At 46.1% G+C, this 25604-nt stretch overlaps 1 protein-coding gene across 1 annotated transcript in view; it reads left to right on the top strand.

The window, feature by feature from the left end:
• Positions 1–25604, top strand: part of ATP10A (ATPase phospholipid transporting 10A (putative)) — a 171964-nt gene that overhangs the window by 104071 nt on the left and 42289 nt on the right. The window contains exons 3-5 of the mRNA XM_059912628.1: positions 6467–6552; positions 24190–24296; positions 24677–24808. Coding sequence (XP_059768611.1) covers positions 6467–6552; positions 24190–24296; positions 24677–24808 — 325 coding nt within the window. The remainder of the gene's footprint in view (positions 1–6466; positions 6553–24189; positions 24297–24676; positions 24809–25604) is intronic.

A 25604-nucleotide genomic window follows, 5' to 3' on the forward strand; every position in this document is an offset into this window, starting at 1 on the left:
GCAGCAGCCGAAGTAGGGTGATTAGCCTTCGAAGGCCACTGTGGGGCAGTGATGTTGAGGCTGGAGGTGGAGGGGAACCCTGAGTCCCTTGTGTGTAGGAGATCGTGACAGACCACAGGACACAAAGGGCGTCTTCAGGATGGGGGTCCCAGAGGTAGAGAACAGAAGGAGCTCATGCGTGCCCAGGTCTGGCCGCTGGTGCAGGAGGTAGTGTTACCAGGCTCTGTGGGTCCTCTCACCAGCCTCCTCTGGGACCCAGAGACCAAGACAACACAACCTCACTCTGAAGTCTCCACGGGGAGATCCAGGTAGGGTTCCTGCTGGCAGCACCTACTTGTCCCATCGGCAAAGCAATGTAAACTGGTTTATGTAACATTTTAATTTTTTAAAATTATTTTTTAATTTTTAAGATTTATTTATTTACTTATTTATTTTTGGCTGCATTGGGTCTTTGTTGCTGTGCGGGCTTTCTCTAGTCGCAGCAAGCAGGGCCTACTCTTCGTTGCGGTGCGGGGGCTTCTCATTGCGGTGGCTTCTTTTCTTGTGGAGCACGGGCTCTAGGTGTGCGGGCTTCAGTAGTTGTGGCACGCGGGCTCAGTAGTTGTGGCTCACGGGCTCAGTAGTTGTGGCTTGCGGGCTCTAGAGCGCAGGCTCAGTAGTTGTGGCACACAGGCTTAGTTGCTCCGCAGCATGTGGGATCTTCCTGGACCAGGGCTTGAACCCTTGTCCCCTGTATTGGTAGGCTGATTCTTAACCACTGCACCACCAGGGAATTCCTACGTAACTTTTTTTTTTTAATTAATTTATTAATTTATTTATTTTTGGCTGTGTTGGGTCTTCATTGCTGCATGTGGGCTTTCTCTAGTTGCGGCGAGCGGGGGCTACTCTTCCTTGCGGTGCGCGGGCTTCTCATTGCAGTGGCTTCTCTTGTTGTGGAGCACGGGCTCTAGGCACGCGGGCTTCAGTAGTTGTGGCACACGGACTCAGTAGTTGTGGCTCGTGGGCTCTAGAGCGCAGGCTCAGTAGTTGTGGCACATGGGCTTAATTGCTCCACGGCATGTGGAATCTTCCTGGGCCAGGGCTCGAACCTGTGTCTCCTGCATTGGCAGGCGGATTCTTAACCACTGTGCCACCAGGGAAGCCCCCTACGTAACTTTTTTATGGTAAAAAATAAATAATGTGTCTGCTTTAATGGACTATAAATGGCCTTTTTCAGACATCGCTGCTTCTGTTTTAGGATGGAGGAAGTCCACTTTTGCTTTTACAGAGTATTCATTTAATGCATTCATTTAATGGGGGTCCCCAACCCCCAGGCCGTGGACCGGTAATGGTCCAAAGCCTGAACCATCCCCCACCCAACCCCACCCTACCCCCATCCGTGGAAAAATTATCTTCCACGAAACCAGTCCCTGGTGCCAAAAGGGTTGGGGACCACTAATTTAATGCAAATGTGAAACACAAGATTGATAACAGAATTTTGCATAGCAAAGGAAACCATAAACAAGATGAAAAGGCAACCCTCAGAATGGGAGAAAATATTTGCAAACGAAGCAACAGACAAAAGATTAATCTCCAAAATATACAAACAGCTCGTGGAACTCAATATCAAAAAAACAAACAACCCAATTAAAACATGGGTGGAAGACCTAAATAGACATTTCACCAAAGAAGACATACAGATGGTCAAGAGGCACATGAAAAGATGCTCAACATCACTAATTATTAGAGAAATGCAAATCAAAACTGCAATGAGGTATCACCTCACATCGGTCAGAATGGCCATCATCAAAAAATCTACAAACAATAAATGCTGGACAGGGTGTGGAGAAAAGGGAACCCTCATACACTGTTGGTGGGAATGTAAATTAATACAACCACTGTGGAAAACAGTCTGGAGGTTCCTTAAAAAACTAAAAATAGAACTACCATAGGATGCAGCAATCCCACTACTGGGCATATACCCTGAGAAAACCATAATTAAAAAGGACACATGTACCCCAGTGTTCATTGCAGCACTATTTACAATAGCCAGGACATGGAAACAACCTAAATGTCCATTGACAGGTGAATGGATAAAGAAGTTGTGGTACATACATACAATGGAATATTACTCAGCCACGAAAAGGAACGAAACTGGGTCATTTGTAGACATGTGGATGGACCTAGAGACTGTCATACAGAGTGAAGTAAGTCAGAAAAAGAAAAACAAATATCGTATATTAACGCATATATGTGGAATCTAGAAAAATGGTACAGATGAACCTATTTTTAGGGCAGGAATAGAGACGTAGATGTAGAGCACAGACATGTGGATACAGGAGGGGAAGGAGAGGGTGGGATGAATTGGGAGATCAGGATTGACATACATACACTACCATGTGTAAAATAGATAGCTAGTGGGAACATGCTATAAAGCACAGGAAGCTCAGCTTGGTGCTTTGTGATGACCTAAGGGGGTGGGATGGGGGTGGGTGGGAGGGACGTCCATGAGGAAGGGGATATAGGTATACATATAACTGATTCACTTCATTGTACAGCAGAAACTAACACAACATTGTAAAGCAATTATACTCCAAAAAAAAAAAAAAAGAGTCTTCCTGGTGAATCAAACATTCATTCAGCGACTGGTCTGGGCACTGCATTAGACACCAGGCTCCCCTGTGTGGTTGAACCAGGGACATGGCACCTGCGCAGGTAGCTGTTCTACCTGAGAGGGTGCCAAGTGCCAGGATGATGTGGGAGTTGGGCATCTGCGGAGGGAAGAAGGAGGGACCACAATCTGGGGTGACTTGGCTCACAAGGTTCTCAGCTGCCACAGTTTCTAGAGAAATACAAGTTCAAAGGCAGGGCCCAGGGCTCTCCCCTGTGTCACCACCCTGCCTCTTCTTTTCCATCTACCTAATGAGGTCAAATCACTTCATCCAAAGAAGCTTGAGAAATGTTTGCGGCAGAAACCATGTGCATTTTATTGCCAGTAAGGTGCTTGTTTGGACATGCAGGCTCTGCAGTGAATGATGTCAGCTGCACTTGGCCCAAGATGCCGGGTGTGCTGTGACCAAGCTGCAGAGAGTGGGCGGCACGGCTGAAGGCCTGCTGGTGTGACGGTATCCTCGTGGATCATGCTGCTTCTGCAGCGCCTTCCAGTACCAAGGCCATTGCAGGCGGGCCCGGGACGGGTGCGGGTGCGGGGGTTAGAATCACCTCTGCATTCATGAAACTGTGAATTCACGGGGCTCCGGAGACCTTGGAGAGACAAGTCTGAATGCCAAGAGGCCTGCATTTCTTAATCAGAAGAACTAGGAGTAAATCCCAGGGCTCCTGATTTTTTTACTCCGGTTTTGGGTGAACTGTGCTAACTACATCCAGGGGCATTGCTGAAGATGGGAAAGGGGTACATTTAATTGACGCATGTTTTTGAAAACATTCAAACTTTGACATGTTTGTTTCTTTGGTAATTTCTGTGGAATCAATTGTACACTTTCTGGCTTATACATACGTCATCTTTTCTTGTTAATGCAAGATGGTCTCGGTGAGGTCGGCGGCTGAGCTGGATGTCTGAGAGACCAAGGAGCTTCCCTCACTTGCTCCAAGGTCTTTTGACCTTGGGCATGGTCCTTAATTACCCCACACTAAAGGTAGTTTGAAAACTAACCTCATTGTGGTGCTGTGAGCGGTGGTGAACAGCACTTAGCACAATGCCTGGCATTAGGTGACCTATAAAACATTGCAGCTGTAGTTGATGATTATGATATAGATATCGGTACAGAGGTGCCCTCGGGTGAGTTAAGCATGAGGCTCTCTGTATTTGTGCTGAAATTCCTGGATCTCTGAGCTAGGTGCTACTTGATGATTCATCTGTTTCTTCACAGTCAATTCTCAATGCATGCTTATATTTGCTTTCTTTAAACTTTTTTTTTGTGGTAAAATACACATAACAACAAAATTTACCATTTTAACCCGTTTTTGTTGTTGTATTTTTAGAGTCTCTTTATTGCTTTGAACTTTTCTTTTCTTTCTTTCTTTTTTTTTTTTTCTGGCACACTGTGCGGCTTGCAGGATCTTAGTTCCCTGACCAGGGATTGAACCTGGGCCCTCGCCAGTGAAAGCACAGAGAGAAAGTGTGGAGTCCTAACCACTGGACCACCAGGGAATTCCCAATTTTAACCTTTTTTAAGTGTACAGTTCTGTGACATTAAGTACATTCACATTCTTGTGCAACAGTCACCATCATCCATCTCCAGAACTTTTTCATCTTCCCCAACTTTGTGTCTGCTTTTTTAAAAAATGGAGTTAGCATGCTTGGGATGGAAGGGTAGACTGGACCTTCTGTCCATGCTCTGGTGCCAGGTCAACAGGAGGTTGGCTGTTGGATGACTTGGGCACTACCTTGAGGCCAGTTTGGCATGACTGAGACGGGTAGATGATTGGATGGAGTGATGAATAAATATATTTCTTAAATGGGGTTATTAAGAGATTGCCAATTAAGTTGGAAACAATCAAGGTAAGTAGAATTTTCTCATCCAAAAGGTGTGCTCCGGACATGAAACCCTTTTTAAATGGGAAACTCGGAGATGGTCTCTGTATTAGTTTGTTAGGGCTAGGAGTGGCCCAAACAACAAATTTATTTTCTCACAGTGCTGGAGGCTGCAGAGTCCAAGATCAGGGTGTCCACAGTGTTGCTCTCTTTGAAGCCCCTCTCCTTGCTTAGCTTGTAGATGGGTGTCTCTTCCCTTTTTCTTTTCACAATCTTCCCTCAGTTTGTGTCTGTGTCCAAATTCCCTCTTCTTATAAGTACACCAAGCAGATTGTATGAGGGCTAAGCTTGATGATCACATTTTACCTTAATTATCTTTGTAAAGACCCTATGTCCAAATACAGTCACATTCTGAGGTACTCGGGGTTAGGACTTCAACGTATGGATTCTGGGGGTGGGGTAAGGAGACACAGTTTAATCCATAACAGTCTCTAAAAATCCCTCCAGCTCTAAAAATCCTCCCCAGTTCCAGACAAAGCAAACGAGGCCAGGCATCCCATGCCCTGGGCATGCACATTCCCCAAGGCACATGGTTATTAGTAGAACGTTACAAATGCAGCTCTGAAGCCCCAGAGACAGAATGTTCTACCGTTTCTGAGCCATGCACATTACATTTTTCTTAGAGAGAAAGAATCATAAACAGAGACAGAGTATTTTAAGTCTATCCTCCCTGTCTGCCAAGAATAACCCTGGTGTGCTGCAGAACTCCCTCCCTTCATGGCCGTCCTGGGCACTGTATCTGCAGATGTCTGCTCTGGAAAAGTCAGCCAACTGGCTTCAAGAGAAGCACAAGTCTTGAAATAAACACCGCTTTTCCAAGCATAGCCTTACTCTGGAACAGAGCCAGAGGCCATTTCAGTCCACAGAGAGAGGGGCTGATGGCTAATGAAACTTCAGGAAGAGCCTTTTAAAATGGCACTTTCCTTTCAGCTATTGAATTGAGCTACTACTATGTAGTGAGTTCTTTTAATGTACATGCTATACGGAAAAACATTCAGGATGGACTTTTGAGTCATTGCCTTTACAGCCGTATCCTGTCCCAGGGAGGGCATTGTTGTGCTGGAGTTATAGTTATCTGGGTGGGTGTCAACAATGTTTATGGCATTCCTCTGATTTTTAACCAGTTGCACTTTTTTTGTGACACTATGCTTGCATGAGCAAAGACAGGTCCCTTTTTTTTTTTTTAACCACGTGTGACTCTTAATGGAGAAAAGAGAGTGGCCAGCCTGATCAAAGCAAGCTGATTTTTAAAAAAAAACATAAATGTACTCAGTTATTTACACTAAAGACGTATTTCCGGTATTTCTCTCCTCCCTCCCTACCACCCGCCTCCTCTTGCCCCTTCCCTCTCCCCACGCCTCATCTCCACGCGAGCCAGGCCTTGCTTCATCTATCAATGCCAAATTCTAAGTGAAGGACTATCTTTGTGGTGAGCTGTCATTTTTTCATCAAGCAGAATAATAAAGAAATTGTTGGCTTACACATTGATTATTTAACTGTTTTTCCCCAAATATCTGTGAAGAATTTTTAGCGCACATTGAGGAAGTGATATTTTTATTCTAAGTTCCTGTTTTCCAGATGGAATCTGCTTCTCTAAATCTATATAGAAAGTTGGAAGGTGCTGGTCTGTCTCAAGAAACTCACTCATTCCTTCCCGTCACTAGTGGCTTCCCTCTTATACCATATGTGCTTAATTTGCATTAGAGCTACAGTTCTATGGGCTCAGTGTCATTCACTGTAAAAACAAAGATGCACAGGCCAAGCACTCTGTGTGTGGTGTATGTGCGTGTGAGAGAGAGACTGCACAGGTTACAAGGCAGAGTCCTTCTTCATGAAATGTTCCTGCTGTGGGTGGGAGACAGAGAAGCAAGTGCCTTTTAGATGGACAGGCTGAGCCCAGATCTCTCTAATGTGTATGTGCTATTATTTTAGGTCTCCGAATTCAATCCTTTGACGTTCACCAGCGTAATCGAGTGTGAGAAGCCCAACAACGACCTGACTAGGTTTCGTGGGTGCATGTGAGTATCAGACCTCTGCCTGGGCTTCCCCTTCTGTTTGACAAACTATATGTACATATGCGGTCAACCCTTGAGCAACAGGGGTTGAGGGATGCTGACCCCCGCCCAGTTGAAAATTCACATGGTCAGTGTCGATGGGGGATTGGTTCCAGGACCTGCCGGGGATACCAGAGTCCATGGATGCTCAAGTCCCATAGTCTGCCCTCTGGATGTGCGATTCTGCATCCATGGATTCAGCCAATCTCGGATGGTGTAATACTGTGTTTATTGAAAAAAACCTGTGTATAAGTGGAACTGCACAGCTCAAACCCGTGTTGTTCAATGGTCCACTTTGTATAGTATAGTACAGTACTATATATATATATATATTCTTTGCCACTTGGTGCAGCCTTTGAGGAATGTTGCCCTGCACCTGAGCTCGTGGGGCTGCTTGGTAAGAGCCTGTCAGCAGTAGAAGTTTGTCAGATCCCCTCCCTCTAGCAACCAGAGAAGGTGGGGACGTGGGAAACAAGGTTGACTACATGTGGCCCCATAAATGTAAGCACAGGCCCCAGGCCGGAGGAGCCTGCCTGGAAGTTCATTCCTTCATTCATGCACTCAGCCATTGAACAAGTATTTGCTGAGCACCTACTGTGTGCTAGGCTCTTTTCAAGGCTCTGGGGATAACACAGTGAACTGATTAGAAAAGAAATGCCTGCCTTCATGTTTATTTCACTCTAGTTAGAGAGACAGTAAACAAAATAAGAAGACCTAGAACATATTAAATTGTCCAGCTCCTTGCTCCAAAACAGAGAGACAAGAAAGGTAGATGAATGACATGGGACTGGCCATCTGTTGGTCCTTGTTGAAGGTGGGCTGGGGGTACATGGGAAGTATGGACTGGTATCTCTGCTTCTGTGAATGGTTGGAAATTACCGCAATCGTGTTAATAGTTGTGCACAACTTGTCTGGGCAGTGTGGGGAAAAGGGAGGAGGGAGAGAACAGGGTGTAGCATGGAGTTGTGGAGCTGCCTGCTGGGGGCGGTGGGGGCACCCCCCACAGAGGGAGCCAGCTGTGTGGGCATGAGCCTGGGGACCACAGGTGTGACCTGGAGAATTGGGGCCTCCCACGGCTGTCCGGCTCTGAGGGGCCAGCTGACCAGGATGCTGCTTAGCAGTGCAGGTGCAGCGTGGGTGCCGAGGACACACAGGTAACGCAGGCACTCTGCTCCTGGAGGGGCTCCACTGCCGAGAGCTTTCGGCGTGAGGTCAAGTCTTCTGCTTTGCTGACATGTCCAGCAATGTTGCCTTTGCCCAGCACGCAGCAGGCTTCCCATCATGTTGGGGGGCAGGGGGAGAGTCAGTAAATGAAAAGTGTGAACAGTGAAGGACCAGATACTGCCCGTCACCTGCTGAAATTGCGGATACTTGCCTGAGGATCGACTAGAACTTGAAAATGTTAGATCACTCCTTAAAGGAACCAGTTAAAGGAGAGTAAAAACTCATTAGAAAAATGCTAAAATGTCATCTGTAAAATTTGGGGGAAGATACTCAGCCGTCCATCCGAAACTGGTCTGCTGTGGGTTTCTCAGCCCCTGTGGCCCCCCTGGGCGTCACACACGTGGCACCATTATGTGCACCACCCCAAATCTCCCGGGTCAGGCGGGCAGAACAGAGAAGATGCTGGATCCACAGACCCTGAAATGACTACTTTGAAGGAGGTGGGGGCAGCCTCTAGGGAGAATGTTCTGTGGACATTCTTGCTGATGGGGTAAATTTTTGGTGCCAACTCTCCCAAAGGAAAAAGCTAGACCTCCTTCTCCTGACTGTACCCTGGCCTGTGCTCTCCTGCTCTGTGGGGCCTCTGGAGCCCTGTTCTCAGACCTCTCCTCACACTCTTGTTGACTGCCCCAGACTTGGATTAGCGCTGGAGGGGATTTAGCCCCAAGTCAGCAGCTCTTGGTCCTGCCCTTGGGAGCTACCTCTGTGTTAAACAAGGGTATTCACCAAGTCTGGCTTAGTTCTGAGGCTGGCAGACTCTGGAGCCCATGCTTTCCAGCAAGATAGTTCTGGCGAACTACTGAACGTTACTCAAGTGTATAATGGGGAGAATCCAGGAGCCCCCTCGTGTCATGGGTGCAAAGCTTTGTCAATTTAATACATGGAAAGCTTTCAGCAGGGTGGGTGCTTAATAAACATTGGCCACTATTATGGTCATTGCTTCTGTTGTTAACATTTCTATGACTATATTACTATATAGTAATATATTATTACTATTATACTATGGAGCAGGGAGAGAGACAGGTCAGGAGGGAGGGAGAGGCTAGAACTCACATGTTCCCTGGGGAGGGAGATACAGTGGAAGAGGAGGCTGGGAGGATGGTTTGTCTACTATATATGGATCATGGGGAGCTATAGGTGGAGGAGAGATGGGGTTTGGGATTCCCTGCGTTTGAGGAGCTGGCGAGTGCATTCGGTGGAGTGACCCAGCTGACAGAAAAAATCTGTGTGCTAGGAATTCAGGGGAGTAGGCGCTAAAGACACAGGTTTGGGGAGCCTCTGTCTAGAGGTTGTGTTTGAGGACGGGGAGACACCAGACCAACATGGGACAGAAGGCAAGAGAGGAAAGGAATGAAGACAAAGCAATCCCAACAGCCAGGAGCAGGATCCCTTGGGGATGTGGTTCCAAGGGCAACACCCAGTGGAGGAGGCCCAGAGGGACATTTAGGAAGGAGGTCTGCCAGATGCTGGACTCCACAGGAGCCTGGGAAAGGGGAGGGCCGCACTGTCGGAGTAGAGCCCAGATTATAGGAGATGGAAGAGGAATTATATTTTCAACCACTCTTTCTAGAAATGTGGTTTGAAAAGGAGGGACAGGGCCAGAGGTGAAAGCCTCAAAAAAAGAAGAGGGACACTTGTTAGGAAGAGAGAAGATGACAAAAGGCCAGGCTGGAGATCTCCGTGGGGACCTCCATGCGAAGGGATTCAGTGATCCGGGAAAGGGGTGTCCCATGGCCCCTCGACCACCTGCAGCCCCTACATTGCCTCCAAGCCGGCCCTCAGCTGACTTGGCGCCCCAGCTGCCCCTTTCTTGGGAAGATGGCCTCAAGTGGATGGCATTGTGCCTATGGCCAGCTAGGCTGACTTGGCCGCTCAGACAGATGTCGCCAGCAAGTGTTCCCAGCATGCGTCCTTCTCGCTGGCACGTTGCCCAAGAAAGGCAAGAAGGGCAACTCTCCCCAGGTGAAACCTCTTCCCGCTCTGGTCCAGCCTTGTCATGCTTTCTCTTACTTTTCCCAACAAGCCATCCTGCCCTGAGGCTCATGCTAGAGCCCGGCCAGTTCAGGCCTCTGCGTTCCTAAACCTCCATGCATTTGTGACTTGCTCTCTCTACCAGGCGATATTTGGGATTTGCTACAAGAATGTCAGGATGCAGACAGGCCCCTCTCCCAGCTAGGCCTGTCCAGCCAGGAGCTCTGGAGGTTGGGTGTTGGTGGCAGTGTGTTAAAAGCTCGTCCCTCCGTGACTCAGGCTGAAGTCTCCAGGAAGAGTGCTTAGGGGAGGGGAGGGCAGGTGAGCAGGGCCTCTGGGAGGGGCCTGGTCACCCCAGGTCCTGAGTCCTGCCTCCAGGCAGAAGGAAGGGAGGAGGCCCCAGCCCCGCTACTGGTCCTGATGCTCATGGGTGGGGCTAACCTGGGTGGTAGAGCTGAGATTTAAACCCAGGGGGTAGACCAGCTGCTGAGCCAGTTCCCTGGTTTGCTGGCTCTCACTGTCTGCTCCTGGTGGCTTTCCTTCAGCCTAAGCTCAGCTGCCGCCCTGTAGCCTCACTCACACTGGAGAGCCCAGGACTATAGGCCACTGGACAGGCCAACAGGTTTCACTCTTATTTGGACCAGTCCATCCAAACTGGGAACATTAGCTGTTTGCAGCTGGAGAACTAAGCTTGCTTGGGGTCGTACCAAGAAGTCCCAAGTCTGAATTCCAGCTCTTCCCCTCCCCTGGGCAAGTGGCCTTAGGAAGGTTATGCTGTGTTTCCGAGCCCCGGCTTCTTCCTAATTCTGGAGAGAACAGTGGCTGACATTGAATGGCGTGAAAGACACAATGTGAATCAGAGCACTTCATGCAAGAGGGTGGTGTCAGCCATGGTGTGTGGTCCCATTGGTGTGAAATGTCCACAGTAGGAATATCTTTAGAGGCAAAAAGTGGATTCGTGGTTTGCCATGGTTGGGGGGTGGGATGGGAATGGAGAGTGACTGCCAGTGGGTACAGGGTTTCTTTCTGATGGAAACATTCTCAAATTAGCTGGTGGGGAGCACTGCACAAGTCTGTGAATATATCAAAAAACCCTGAACTGTACACCTTAAATGGGTGAGTTTCATGGTATATGAAATATAGCTCAAGCTGTTAAAATAAAAGTGTCAGGTGCATCATTATTCAAGTGTGCTTTAATGCTCACTAGTTTTTAATGCAGTCCCTATAGTTAAGCACTTATGAAATACTCAGAGACAGGAGCTGGAAATAACATCGTTCTGGCCCTGGCAGCCCAGAGAACCGCTGTGGATGGGGGTTCTGGCTGCTCAGGGCACCCTACTCAGCTTGCTCAGCAACTCCAGGGCAGGACGATGTGGGCTTTGAAGCCACCAGTCAACCAAACATTTTCACTTACTCCTAAAGAATAAATAAAGCAAAGAGGTTGGTTGGTTTCATCATCTGATGTGAAATTCCATTTCCAGCTGTAAAGCCAGGCTCCATTTCTTATCCTAAGTCCTCCGTGGAGCAGCTTCTGGGGTCCCTCCCTGTGGGCCACAGAGCCTGCTTGACCACATGAGGCTTCACGACACTGGCTGCCATCCAGAGCCCAGGGTGTGCTTGTTGGGACTGCACCCCCGCCCCACCCTGGCAGATGACATGCTCCAAGACTGTGGTCGCCCCAGGACACCCTGGCAGTTTCCCCAGACCCCCAGCCCAGCATCTGGATGGAGCTCTGTGTGGGTTTATATCCAAAATGTCCTCACTCCCAAGGACCAGGCTTTGAGACGAATTGTAACTGCATCAGCTAGACTCTAAAATCGGAATATTTTCATTTTACCTTAGCACCTTTAACTGATATTTACATCTCAAGAAAATCTAACATTGGCACAAAACACAGTCGGATCATTTCTTTACTTACATAGATAAACAGAAACCTGAGCAAATATTATTTTAAAGAAAATTATGGGCTTCCCTGGTGGCGCAGCGGTTGAGAATCTGCCTGCCAATGCAGGGAACACGGGTTCGAGCCCCGGTCTGGGAAGATCCCACATGCCACGGAGCAACTAGGCCCGTGAGCCACAATTACTGAGCCTGCGCGTCTGGAGCCTGTGCTCCGCAACAAGAGAGGCCGCGATAGTGAGAGGCCCGCGCACCGCGATGAAGAATGGCCCCCGCTTGCCGCAACTGGAGAAAGCCCTCACACAGAAATGAAGACCCAACACAGCCATAAGTAAATAAATAAATAAATAAAATTAAAAAAAAAAAAAAAAAGAAAGAAAATTATGCCTAGGACTCGGCAGTAGAAGGGGTTATCTCTCCTTCCATCCTCTCTACCTGTGTCAGTCGGGTCCCTTCTGGAAACAGATCAGGTGCTCAAATTTGAATGTGTGGGACTATTAGCCAAGGGTCCATTTCTGCAGGAGGGGCTAGGGCTTAAGGCAGCCACAGGGTTAGGAGCAGCTGAGCTGTGGTCACCATGAGGCCCAGTGGTCCCGGGGGGGTGAGGGGAGTGGCCCCTGGGGACTCATGTCCAGGGGGCTCCTGGGAGGCTCACCACCCTGGTTGAGGGACACAACCAGCCCAGCACTCTCTCCTAGGAGGAGCCGAGACACGCTCCCATCCTCCCTCGCCTCTGTCCACTCCTCTGGTTTCCTTCTGACATCCCCGTGGCCTGGACCACTCCAAAGCTGAGGGCCAGGCAGCCTCAGCATTTGCCAGGGACTGGGGTGGGGATGGGGTGCAGGATGGAAGAACATGTGAGGAGCCTGTTCTTACAAGCAGAGACAGGGAAGCACAAAATACCGCAGAGTCTCCTGGCTGTGGGGTCTGGGGAGCTTAGTGTTAGCAAAGCACCTTCCTGAGGGCTGTAAAATGTGAGCCCAGGGTAGCAGGCCAAGCTCCCCAAGGCAGGACACGCTGGGCCAACAGCCAGCGTGGGTAGCAGGACGTGCAGCATGGGTGGCTGGGGCCGAGAGCCTGCACAGGACGGGCCTGCCCAGGGCGCAGAGTGGCCGTGTGTGCCAGAGGAAATCAGAGATCCCGCAGGATGCTCCCAGGAGAATGCAGAGCTCAAACCTGCACCCTGAAACATCGATCGGTGCCTGGGTGAGAAATGGACAGGAAGGACCAAGGCTGGTGGCATCCAAGCCACAAGGGGTGCATCGAAGGCTGAAGTAGGGAAATTTGGAAGCCTGAATTAGGGCAGTGATGCACAGAGAGTATGAGAAGAAGGTGGATTAAAGGAATAGCCAGTGAGTAGCGGATTCAAGATGGTGGAGGAGTAGGAGGACGTGGAGTTCATCTCTCTCTACAGATGCATCAGGAATACACCTATAGATGCAACAGTTTTCACAGAACACCTGTGGAGAACTAGCAGAAGACCTTGGACACCAGAAAGGACTATAAAAATCCCTGCATAACTGGGTAGGACAGAAAAAAAGAAGGGAGGAGGAGGAGGAGAGGAAGCTGGATGGGACCTGCATCCCGGGGTGGGGGAGCTGAAGCAGAGGAGAGATTCCCGAATTCGAGGAAACGCCCTCTCCAACAGGGAAACCCCCTCTCTGATGGGGAAGTTGATTGGGACAGAAGGGACGCATTTGAGGCTGTTGGAAGAGGGTGAAGCGGCCAATCTGTGGCAGATGGGACAGAGTGAGAAATACACAGACGGTCTGTACATCTGTTCACAGGTGCTGGGAGCTGGTGTGTGGGGATTGGAGAACAGGCCCAGAGCGAGAACTGCTGTTGGCTGTGGGGGGATGGACTGAAGGGATGGAAGGGAGGAAATCCACAGCAGGAAATGCCTACAGAGGAAGACCAGACTGCCATGGAAGCAGGGCGCTTCTGCTGAGTCACATGCAGGGGCAGGAGCCACTATTGCAGCCTCTCTCTCCCCACACGCCAGAGCTGCTGATGACAATAAAAGAAGCACACTCAGAGCTGGCCCTCGTGCGCCTGCAGCTGGGCACCAGAAAAAGCCGGGCCAGGGCTGACCTTCATGTGCCTTACGCCGGGCACCAGAAAAGGCCCTCACTACGGCCATATCTCTTGCACCCGTGGCTGCTGGCTTCTTTGTGCATTTGACGCTGCCAGGGCTCTGCGATCCAAGTAGTCATACCGCCTCTGCGCCCAGTCCTCACATGGACTGACCCAAGAGCTCGAAGGCAGCCTCAGGACTGGACTCCTGTGGGTGGACCACACACAGAGGTGGGGATAAAACCAAAGCTTAACCCCAGGGACAGGGTGGCTAAGGAAGAAGATCAAAAATCTTTCCATCAGCTGTACAAGCTGAAGATTAAATCCCCGTGATCAGCTAGGTAGTCCCTGCATCTGTGGAATACCTGAGTAGAGAATGAGTGTTCCCACAAATGAAAACGGTCTACCTCTGGCAGCTGTGGACTTTGGGGGTAGCACACGCAGGAATCAGGCCAGATCAGAGTCTGAGTGGTCCCCACAGGGCCCACAGCAGGTCCAGAGACCAGCCCAGAGGCAGAGGACCTCTTGGGGAGGCGGAGGTGGGCTGTGGCTCATGGTGTGCGCAAGGACACTTACAGTGGAGACCCCAGGGAAACATAATTATTACTATTAATTCTGTTTGTTTTGATTCATTCTGTCATTGGTTCTAGCTTTTGTTGTTGTTGTTTGTTGCTCTTTTTTGGTTTCTTTTTCTTTCTTTTTGTGTTTGGTGGTGGTGTTTTAGTTTTTTTTGTTGTTTGTTTTTGTTTCTTGGGAGCTCCATGTTTTATAACGTTTTTTTAATTTTTTTTTTATATTTCTGTTTTTACTTTGCTTTTCTTTGGTTCTGTGTTCTTTTCCCATATTTTTTCTTCTTCTTTTTCTTTAATATATTTTTCTTTCTTTTTTAAAAATATATTTCCATTTCTACTTTGCTTTTCTGTTGTCCTGTGTTTTTTCCTTTTTTACTTTATTTTATCCTATTTTTAAAAATCATTTTTATTAGTTTGTTCTGTTTCCTTGCTTTATTCTTCAGTTGGCACATTGCTTTGGTTTTGTTTTTAGGTTATGTGTTTCTGTTGGTTCTAATCCTAATTGATTTCATTTTTGAGTTCATCTATTTGTCTGGTTATTCTCTTGCTTTTTGTTTTATTTGGCTCTGTTTTTGTTTTTTTTACATGTGTGTGTTTCCTTGTCTCTGTTTTTGTTTGATTGATTTTGTTTTTACCATTTCTCTGGGGTTTTGTTTGTCTTTTTTTAAAAATATATTTTCTATTTTCTTTTTTTTAAATTTCTGTTTCTATGTTGCCTTCCTTTTGTTCTGTCTTCTTTCTCCTTTCTCTTTTTCTCTTTCTTTTTTTTTAATCATTTTTGTTGGTTTGTTTTGTTTCTTTGCTTCATTCTTCTGTTAGCACTCTGCTTTGATTTTGTTTTTTGGTTTTGTGTTTTTGTCAGCTTTCTTCCTAATTGGTGGATTTCATTCTTGGGTTCTTTTGTTTGTCTGGTTGTTCTCTTGCGTTTTGATTTATATGGTTCTGTTTTTGCTTCTTTGGTGTGTGTGTGTTTCCTTGTTTCTGTTTTTTTGATTTTACTTTTTACCATTTGTCTGGGGTTTTGTTAGTCTTTTTTTTTTTTTTTTTGATCACCTTTATTGCTGGAATGAGCAACTTGCGGGGTCTTGGTCCCTCGACCGGAAATCGGGCCTGAGGCTCTGGTGGGGGGAGCACCGAGTCCAGGATGCTGGACCACTAAAAAATTCCCAGCCCCAGGGAATACTAATCGCTGAGAGCTCTCCTGGAGGCCTCTATCTGAATCCAAGACCCGGCTCCACCCAACAGCCAGCAGCTCCCAGTGCTGGGTGCCTCACACCAAACAACAAACAAGACAGGAACACAAACCCACCCATTAGCACACAGACTACCTAAAGTCATGCTAAAGTCACAGACACCCCGAAACACACCACCTGACATGGCCCTGCTCATCAGAGGAAAAAGACTCAGCTCCACCCATGAGAATGTAGGCACCAGTCCCTCCCATCAGGAAGCCTACACAAGACACTGGACCAACGCCACCACTGGGGGCAGAGAACAGAAGCAAGAGGAACTATGACCCTGCAGCCTAAGGAAAGGAGACCTCAAATACTGTAAATTAGACAAAATGAGAAGACAGAGAAATATCTTACAGGCAAAGGAGAAGATAAAAACCCACAAGACCAAATAAATGAAGAGGAAATAGGCAAACTACCTGAAAAAGAATTCACAGTAATGATACTAAAGATTATCCAATATCTTGGAAATAGAGAAAATTCAAGAAATGTTTAACAAGGACCTAGAAGAACTAAAGATCAAACAAACAGTAATGAACAACACAATAACTGAAATTAAAATACAGTAGAAGGAATCTATAGCAGAATAATTGAGACAGAAGAACGAATAAGTGAGCTGGAAGATAGAGGGTGGAAATAACTGTCACAGAGCCGAATAAACAAAAAAGAATGAAAAGAATGGAGGACAGTCTCAGAGACCTCTGGGACAAAATTAAGTGCACCAACATTTGAATTATAGGCATCCTGGAAGAAGAAGAGAAAAAGAAATGGTCTGAGAAAATATTTGAAGAAATATAGTTGAAAACGTCCCCAAAATGGGAAAGGAAATAGTCAATCAAGTCCAGGAAGCGCAGAGAGTCCCATACAGGGTAAACCCAAGGAGAAACATGCCAAGACACATATTAATCAAACTAACAAAAGTAAAACACGAAAAAAATTATTAAAAGCAGCAAGGGAAAAGCAAAAATAACATACAAGGGAATCTGCATAAGGTTAACAGCTGATCTTTCAGCAGAAAATCTACAGGCCAGAAGAGAGTGGCACAATACATTTAAAGTAATGAAAGGGAAAAACCTATAACCAAGATTACTCTACCCAGCAAGGATCTCATTCAGATTCGATGGAGAAATCAAAGCTTTACAGACAAGCAAAAGTTAAGAGAATTCAGCACCACCAAACCAGCTTTACAGTGAATGGTAAAGGAACTTCTCTAGGCAGGAAACACAAGAGAAGGGAAAGACTTACAAAAACAAACCACAAACAATTAAGAAAATGGTAATAAGAACATACATATCAATAATTACCTTAAATGTAAATGGATTAAATGCCCCAACCAAAAGACACAGACTGGCTGAATGTATACAAAAACAAGACCTGTGTATATGCTATCTACAAGAGACCTACTTCAGACCTAGGAACACATACAGACTGAAAGTGAAGAGACGGAAAAAGATACTCCATGAAAATGGAAGTCAAAAGAAAGCTGGAGTAGCAATACTCATATAAGAAAAAATAGACTTTAAAATAAAGACTATTACAAGGCACAAGGAAGGGCACTATATAATGATCAAGGGATCAATCCAGAAGATATAACATTTGTAAATATCTATGCACCCAACATAGAGCACCTCAACATAAGGCAAATGCTAACAGCCATAAAAGGGGAAATTAACAGTAACACAATAATAGTAGGCGACTTTAACACCCCACTTACACCAATGGGCAGATCATCCAAACAGAAAATAAATAAGGAAACACAAGTTTTAAATGACACATTAGACCAGATGGACTGAATTGATATTTATGGGACATTGCATCCAGAAACAACAGAATACGCTTTCTTCTCAAGTGCACATGGAACATTCTCCAGGATAGATCACATCTTGGGTCACAAATCAAGCCTCAGTAAACTTAAGAAAATTGAAATCGTATCAAGTATCTTTTCCAACCACAACGCTATGAGACTAAATATGTTACAAGAAAAAAACTGTAAAAAATACAAACACATGGAGGCTAAACAGTATGCTACTAAATAACCAAGAGATCACTGAAGAAATCAAAGAAGAAATCAAAAATACCTAGAAACAAATGACAATGAAAACACAACAACCCAAAACCTATGGGATGTAGCAAAAGCAGTTCTAAGAGGGAAGTTTATAGCAATACAATTCTACCTCAAGAAACAAGAAACATCTCAAATAAACAACCTAACCTTATACCTAAAGCAATTAGAAAAAGAAGAACAAAAAAACCCCAAAGTTAGCACAAGGAAAGAAATCATAAAGATCAGATCAGAAATAAATGAAAAAGAAATGAGGGAAACAATAGCAAAGATCAATAAAACTAAAAGCTGGTTCTTTGAGAAGGTAAAGAAAATCGATAAGCCATTAGCCAGACTCATCAGGAAAAAAAGGTAGAAGAGTCAAATCAACAGAATTAGAAATGAAAAAGGAGAAGTTACAACTGACACCGCAGAAATACAAGGGATCATGAGAGACTATTACAAGCAACTATATGCCAATAAAATGGACAACCTGGAAGAAATGGATAAACTCTTAGAAAAGTACAACCTCCCAAGACTGAACCAGGAAGAAATAGAAAACATGAACAGACCACTCACAAGCACTGTAATTGAAACTGTGATTAAAACTCTTCCAACAAGCAAAAGCCCAGGGCCCGATGGCTTCACAGGAGAATTCTATCAAACATTTAGAGAAGAGCTAACACCTATCCTTCTCAAACTCTTCCAATATAGCAGAAGGAAGGACACTCCCAAACTCATTCTATGAGACCACCATCACCCTGATACCAACACTAGACAAACATGTCAAAAAAAAGAAAATTACAGGCCAATATCACGATGAACATCCTCAACAAAATACTAGCAAATAGAATCCAACAACACATTAAAAAGATCATACACCATGATCAAGTGGTGTTTATCTCAGGAATGCAAGGATTCTTCAATATACGCAAATCAATCAACATGATACATCATATTAACAAATTGAAGGAGAAAAACCATATGATCATCTCAATAGATGCAGAGAAAGCTTTCGACAAAATTCAACACCCATTTATGATAAAAGCCCTGCAGAAAGTAGGCATAGAGGGAACTTTCCTCAACATAATAAAGGCCATATATGACAAACCCACAGCCAACATTGTCCTCAATGGTGAAAAACTGAAACCATTTCCACTAAGATCAGGAACAAGACAAGGTTGCCCACTCTCACCACTATTATTCAACATAGTTTTGCAAGTTTTAGCCACAGCAATCAGAGAAGAGAAAGAAATTAAAGGAATCCAAATTGGAAAAGAAGAAGTAAAGCTGTCACTGTTTGCAGATGACATGATACTCTACATAGAGAATCCTAAAGATGCTACCAGAAAACTACTAGAACTAATCAATGAATTTGGTAAAGTAGCAGGATACAAAATTAATGCACAGAAATCTCTTGCATTCCTATACACTAATGATGAAAAATCTGAAAGTGAAATTAAGAAAACACTCCCGTTTACCATTGCAACAAAAAGAATAAAATATCTAGGAATAAACCTACCTAAGGAGACAAAAGACCTGTATGCAGAAAATTATAAGACACTGATGAAAGAAATCAAAGATGATAAAAATAGATGGAGAGATATACCATGTTCTTGGATTGGAAGAATCAACATTGTGAAAATGACTCTACTACCCAAAGCAATCTACAGATTCAATGCAATCCCTATCAAACTACCGCTGGCATTTTTCACAGAACTAGAACAAACAATTTTACAATTTGTATGGAAACACAAAAGACCCCAAATAGCCAAAGCAATCTTGAGAAAGAAAAACTGAGCTGGAGGAATCAGGCTCCCAGACTTCAGACTATATTACAAAGCTACAGTAATCAAGACAGTATGGTACTGGCACAAAAACAGAAATATTGATCAATGGAACAGGATAGAAAGCCCAGAGATAAACCCATGCACATATGGTCACCTTATCTTTGACAAAAGAGACAAGAATATACATACAATGGAGAAAAGACAGCCTCTTCAATAAGTGATGCCTGGAAAACTGGACAGCTACATGTAAAAGAGTGAAATTAGAACACTTCCTAACACCATACACAAAAATAAACTCAAAATGGATTAAAGACCTAAGTGTAAGGCCAGACACTATAAAACTCTTAGAAGAAAACATAGGCACAACACTCTATGACATAAATCACAGCAAGACCTTTTTTGACCCACCTCCTAGAGTAATGGAAATAAAATTAAAAATAAGCAAATGGGACCTAATGAAACTTAAAAGCTTTTGCACAGCAAAGGAAACCATAAACAAGATAAAAAGACAACCCTTAGAATGGGAGACAATATTTGCAAATGAAGCAACTGACAAAGGATTAATCTCCAAAATATAAAAGCACCTCATGCAGGTCAATATCAAAATAACAAACATCCCAATGCAAAAATGGGTGGCAGACCTAAACATACATTTCTCCAAAGAAGACATACAAATTGCCAACAAATACATGAAAAGATGCTCAACATTACTAATCATTAGAGAAATGCAAATCAAAACTACAAAGAGTTATCACCAGTCAGAATGGCCATCATCAAAAAATCTACAAGCAATAAATGCTGGAGAGGGTGTGGAGGAAAGGGAACCCTTCTACACTGCTGGTGGGAATGCGAATTGATACAGCCACTATGGAGAACAGTATGGCAGTTCCTTAAACTGAAAATAGAACTACCATATGACCCAGCGATCCCACTACTTGGTGTATTCCCTGAGAAAACCATAATTCAAAAAGAGTCATGTACCACGATATTCATTGCAGCTGTATTTACAGTAGTTAGGACATGGAAGCAACCTAAGTGTCCATCGACAGATGAATGGATAAAGAAGATGTGGCACATATATACAATGGAATATTACTCAGCCCTAAAAAGGAGCAGAATTGAGTTATTTGTAATGAAATGGATGGACCTAGAGTGTCATACAGAGAGAAGTAAGTCAGAAAGTGAAAAAGAAATACCGGATGCTAACGCACAGATATGGAATATAAAAAACGGTATTGATGAGCCTAGTGCCAGGGCAGGAATAAAGACGCAGATGTGGAGAATGGACTTGAGGGCATGGGGCGGAAGGGGAAGCTGAGACGAAGTGAGAGAGTAGCATTGACATATATACACTACCAAATATAAAATGGATGGCTAGTGGGAAGCTGCTGCATAGCACAGGGAGATCAGCTCGATGCTTTGTGTTAGCTAGAGGGTTTGGATAGGGAGGGTGGGAAGGAGGCTCAACAGGGAGGGGATATGGGGATATATGTATCCATATAGCTTATTCACTTTGTTTGTTGTACAGTAGAAACTAACACAACATTGTAAAGCAAATATACTCCAATAAAGATATTAAAAAAAAAAAAAAGTAGTAGCTAGCGAAGGGGGCAAAATCGAAAACTGATGTCTGTGTGGATATAAAAATAAGGAGGGGAGTGAACAATGGCAGCAAGGGTGCTGGTCCAGGTGTGACCAGTCAGTGGTGGAGCTTCGGCCAGCAATGGAGCAGAGAAGAGACCCAAGTCTGGGTGCTAGAGGTGATGTGACCTAGGGAGGGGCTGGCTGCAGGCTGCTGTCCAAGGTCCCCCTTCTCTTGCGTCACAACCATGGCACCTTGCACCTGTGTCTGGACAGATGGTTGGTTCCCCCCAGCACCTCCGAGTGCTGGGACTTAGAAGGACAGAGCTGACATGCAAGCCCATCAGGAGACACAGCCTCCCTTGAGAAAGAGCAGCCAGGCAGGAGTTTATTAGCTGAGCCCTGCCACGTCCTGCGTGTGGTATTTCCCAGGGCACTTTTGGACAGTTTCGATTTAGAAGAGATTGTTTGGATGAGTCAAGAGGCCTGGGGACTTGAACTAAAGGAGCTCTTCTAAGTGGCTTAGATTAAATGTTAAGGGATGTATCCGTTTGCTCGGGCTGACACAGACCCGGCAGCTTAAACAACAGAAATGCATTGTCTCACAGTTCTGGAAGGTGGAAGCAAGATCCAGGTGTCAGCAGGACTCGTGTCTCCTGAGGCCCCTCTCCTTAGCTTGCAGACAGCCACCTTCTCCCTGTGCCCTCACATCATCTTAACCTCTGTGCTTGTCCGTCTCTGTGTCCAAATCTTTTCTTACAGAGACAGCAGTCATATGGGGTTAGGGCCCATCCATACGACCTTATTTTAACTTAATTACCTCTTTAAATACCTAACTCCAAATGCAGTCACATTCTGAGATACTGGGGTTAAGACATCAACATATGAATTCTGGGGGGGACACATGTCAAGCCATAAGACAGAGGTAGGTGCTGAGGGCAGTGTGATGGGCTCACATTCTCATGCATGTCTTCCTGGAGTTGAGCCTCATGCCTGCTGGGCCCTGGGCCTATTCGCCCTTGGCAGGGACTTTCCCCCTTAGGAGACCAAGGCAGCACTTGCACTGCCAAGCACCTTTAGGGTGACGCCGTTCTCCAGCCTTCCTCCCCTTCTGATGCAGGGAGATTCACTCAGAGCACAGCCCCCATTGCCATTTGTATGCCGCCGGAGGCCTTAAACAGGCCGATATACCTGCTGTGATCAGTTCTGGTCTGGCTTGGTCTGATTAGAAAGCACAGTAGTTACTGAAAGGTGTAGGTCACATCAAAGGAAGCTTAATGTAATACCTTTTCTTGTTTCTGTTGAGTTCATCTCTTGTTCTGAATAAGCATGACTGGTTTGATTTAGATGATTCATCCTTGACTGCTGTCCTGAGAAATGGTTTCCATGTGCGGCTGTTGCAGAGAGAACCGTGGTGGTGGGCATTCTCTCACTCCTGACTCGGGAGCTGGGTTTTGTGTGTAACGTCTCACGCACTCGGGCCTCTTGACGCTTTAGCTGGCACTGAGGTTTCCAGTCTTGAATCTCTTTTTAAAGCAAAACTTTATTCTGGAATTGCCACAAGGTGTGGGGGGAAGGGCATCACACAGTGTTGATTGGCCCTCCTCCTGCACGTTCCTTTGCATGAGTTCTGCAGAAGAACTGATGCCATGTTGGTAAATAACAGGCTTGCAGGAAATGTGTCCCCCCAGCATGGTGTTTTGGCCTTTTCTTTATTGTTTAGCTTCTTTTCTTCACCGTAAAATATATTGATTTCCCTGGTTGTGAAGAATACAGGTTGTGTCTTAGGTTGAGAGACAGCCCCATCCCTCATGCTGTGACCAGGGTCCGGAAGTGGCAGGAAGTGCTGTTTTCCTGGAAACCTTAACGGCTTCTTCTGACCTTGTACCTCTCCAAACTAGCTCTGCTCCCTGATCAGTGGGCACTGCTAGGAGCTGGTGGGAGGGGTGACACCCGCAGGGATTCTTGGTGACTTCAGAGAAGGAGTTTGGGCTGCGGGTGTGTGTGGGAGAGCTGGGGAGGGCTGTCCACCTAGGGTGTGAGAAGGTGGCTTCTTGGAAGGCAGGTGGCACTGCCTGATTGATGTAGGTTAGGCTGGGCCCCTGCTCTAGTTCTGAAAGCCTCCAGGGCCTCCCCTTGTGACCCATTCATCAGGCTCCCGGGACCTCGTCTACCCCAGTGTGGCCCTAGCACACTCCTGACCAACAGGGGTGGGGGTGCGGCTGCCATTAGTAGGTCAAGAGGATGAGTTTGAAAAGCAGTTGCTTAAACGTGGGATATTCTCTGAATCTAAATAGCAGTGAAACTGAATGTATAAAATTGTATCATGGAGTTTACCACATTTCAAATTTAACATGTTAATATTTCTAATAATTGTATGACTTTCAATAAGAAAAACAGAATGTAGGAAATGTTGCTGAAACCAATATGATCCCCTTTTCTAGAGAAATATTTGTACCCTTGTGACAACATGAGGTGCTGGTGAGGAGCAGAGTTCTCTGTGATGATCAGGACATGGGCAGAGACCACCTGGCAGGGCCTTCCTGGGCCAGCTTCCCAACTCGGTCCCCCAGTTCCTGGCTCTGCCCTCTCTAGCTGTGGCCAGCACCCGTGGCATAAAGCCTACAATGGTCCTGGTACCAATTCTGACGTGTGGGTTTTTCCCACACCAAGCTGGGTGTCCCACAGTCTAACTCAATTCTGATACTATCTATCTGGGGAGAGCATCAGATCCCACAGGTGACAGGCTCAGTCCTGTGTGTCAGGAACAGCCGGGCTCGAAGACCAAATGTTAGAACAAAAGATGTTCGTAGTGCTCTGACCAGTTAGGAAATTACAAGAATTTTAGGAGCTCTGTGCCAGACACTGGAGTCAAAGACTAAATATTAGAACAAAAGATTATCCTAGGACTTCTATTTACAAAGGTGTCAGGAGCCCTCTGTCAGGAACCAGGGGCAGAGGCAAAATCATATATTTCTTATTATTTCACAAAGCCTGTGGGCAAAGTAAACGAACAAACATCAGGCTCTGGAGGGGCTTCTAGAAGCCCAGTTACTGGTGAGCGCCAGCCCCATCTCAGCTCTTGCAAAGGTCCGCTGAGTCCCTCCACCCCTCCCCTCCCCAGTCCTGGGTCTAGGCCTTCTTTCCCAGAGCGGTGCTGCTTGAGCTGTGAGGCCATGTAAGCACCCACGTGACACATGCCAACTGTTCCATGACAGCATACACGACAACGGGAAAAAGGCAGGGCTCTACAAAGAAAACCTGCTGCTTCGAGGCTGCACCATCCGAAACACAGAAGCCGTCGTGGGCATCGTCATCTACGCAGGTAGGTGCTGCGTGTCACCTGCAGTCTGTGATGGCACTGGCTTGGCATGGTGGGCTGGCTATTCCTGGACATTGCTCCTGGTTGTTTTGGTTTTTTCCCGATTATCAAAGTAGCACAAACCCATTGTAGAAAACCAGGAAAATAGAAAGATGCAAAATGTCTAATAATATCTGGACCAGAAGTGTTCTTAACATGTTAGCCTATTTCTTTCTGTGCATTTCCCCGTGGTGGTTACATAGTTGAGGTTAATTGTAGAGCCTACTTTTCTGACTGAACTTATCCCATATGGATCATTGGATGGCAGCACCCTTTTCCAATCCATGGAGTCAGCGTAGCCCGTCCCTTCCCTGCTGGGCACTGACTCACCGCCTCCCCCGCAGGACACGAGACCAAGGCTCTGCTCAACAACAGCGGGCCCCGCTACAAGCGCAGCCGGCTGGAGAGGCAGATGAACTGTGACGTGCTCTGGTGTGTCCTCCTCCTCGTTTGTATGTCTCTGTTTTCGGCCGTCGGTAAGTCTCCTCGGAGGTCACGATGAGTGGGCACTGCTGGACGGCTACCGGGGGCCCCTGCTGGGCTATCTCTGTCTCCTTCTGACCCAGTGCTCTAATTAACACACATTTGTCACTGGCTTGGACTCAGGGGATGTTTGCATTGGCAAGGCCACGTTGAGACGCTTCGATGAATGAGCTCCGCAAACTAGTGTTTTTCGAATTGGCATCTTCTGGGGTGGAAGAACGGCTTAATCATGCTTCCTGTAATGATTCCAGTGGAAAGAGTGATACTAACCTGGTGATAACAGGAATCAGAGCAGTAGAAGCACAAATGCTACTAATAGGGACTCTGTGAGAAGAGGGAAAACATTATTTGGGTCCCAAGAAGGGGCTAGCAGTTAGGCTGTGTGCAGAGTCTGGCACCCCCAGCCTCTGGTGGCCTCCAAACTGGCATGCTGCTTTGGGAGTGCCTGGCAGGGAAGTGCGTGGACCTCCAGGTAAACGACCTTCACCGTGTCCCGCTCAGCTGCCATCACACACCAGACAGGTGTGATGTGGTCTTGGAACTCAGTGGTAAAAAGGCACAGGTGTATGGGGCATGAAAAAGGCTCTGTCATCAGTTAGGTGTGGGGCTCAGTTGATGAAATAATGTGTGTTGCTGTTGGCTTTTCAGAGTCTGTGAGATGTGAATTTTGAATCTCTAAGCAGGGACAATAACAGGCAGTATTCAGAGCCTATTGAGACTGGTGTTTAGTGAGGCATTGGGAAATTCCTTTCTGGGGTTTCTCATTGGCAGCTACCAGCACACGTCCAA

The sequence above is a fragment of the Balaenoptera ricei genome, chromosome 2 (genome assembly GCF_028023285.1).
Source record: "Balaenoptera ricei isolate mBalRic1 chromosome 2, mBalRic1.hap2, whole genome shotgun sequence".
Taxonomy (NCBI): Eukaryota; Metazoa; Chordata; class Mammalia; order Artiodactyla; family Balaenopteridae; genus Balaenoptera; species Balaenoptera ricei.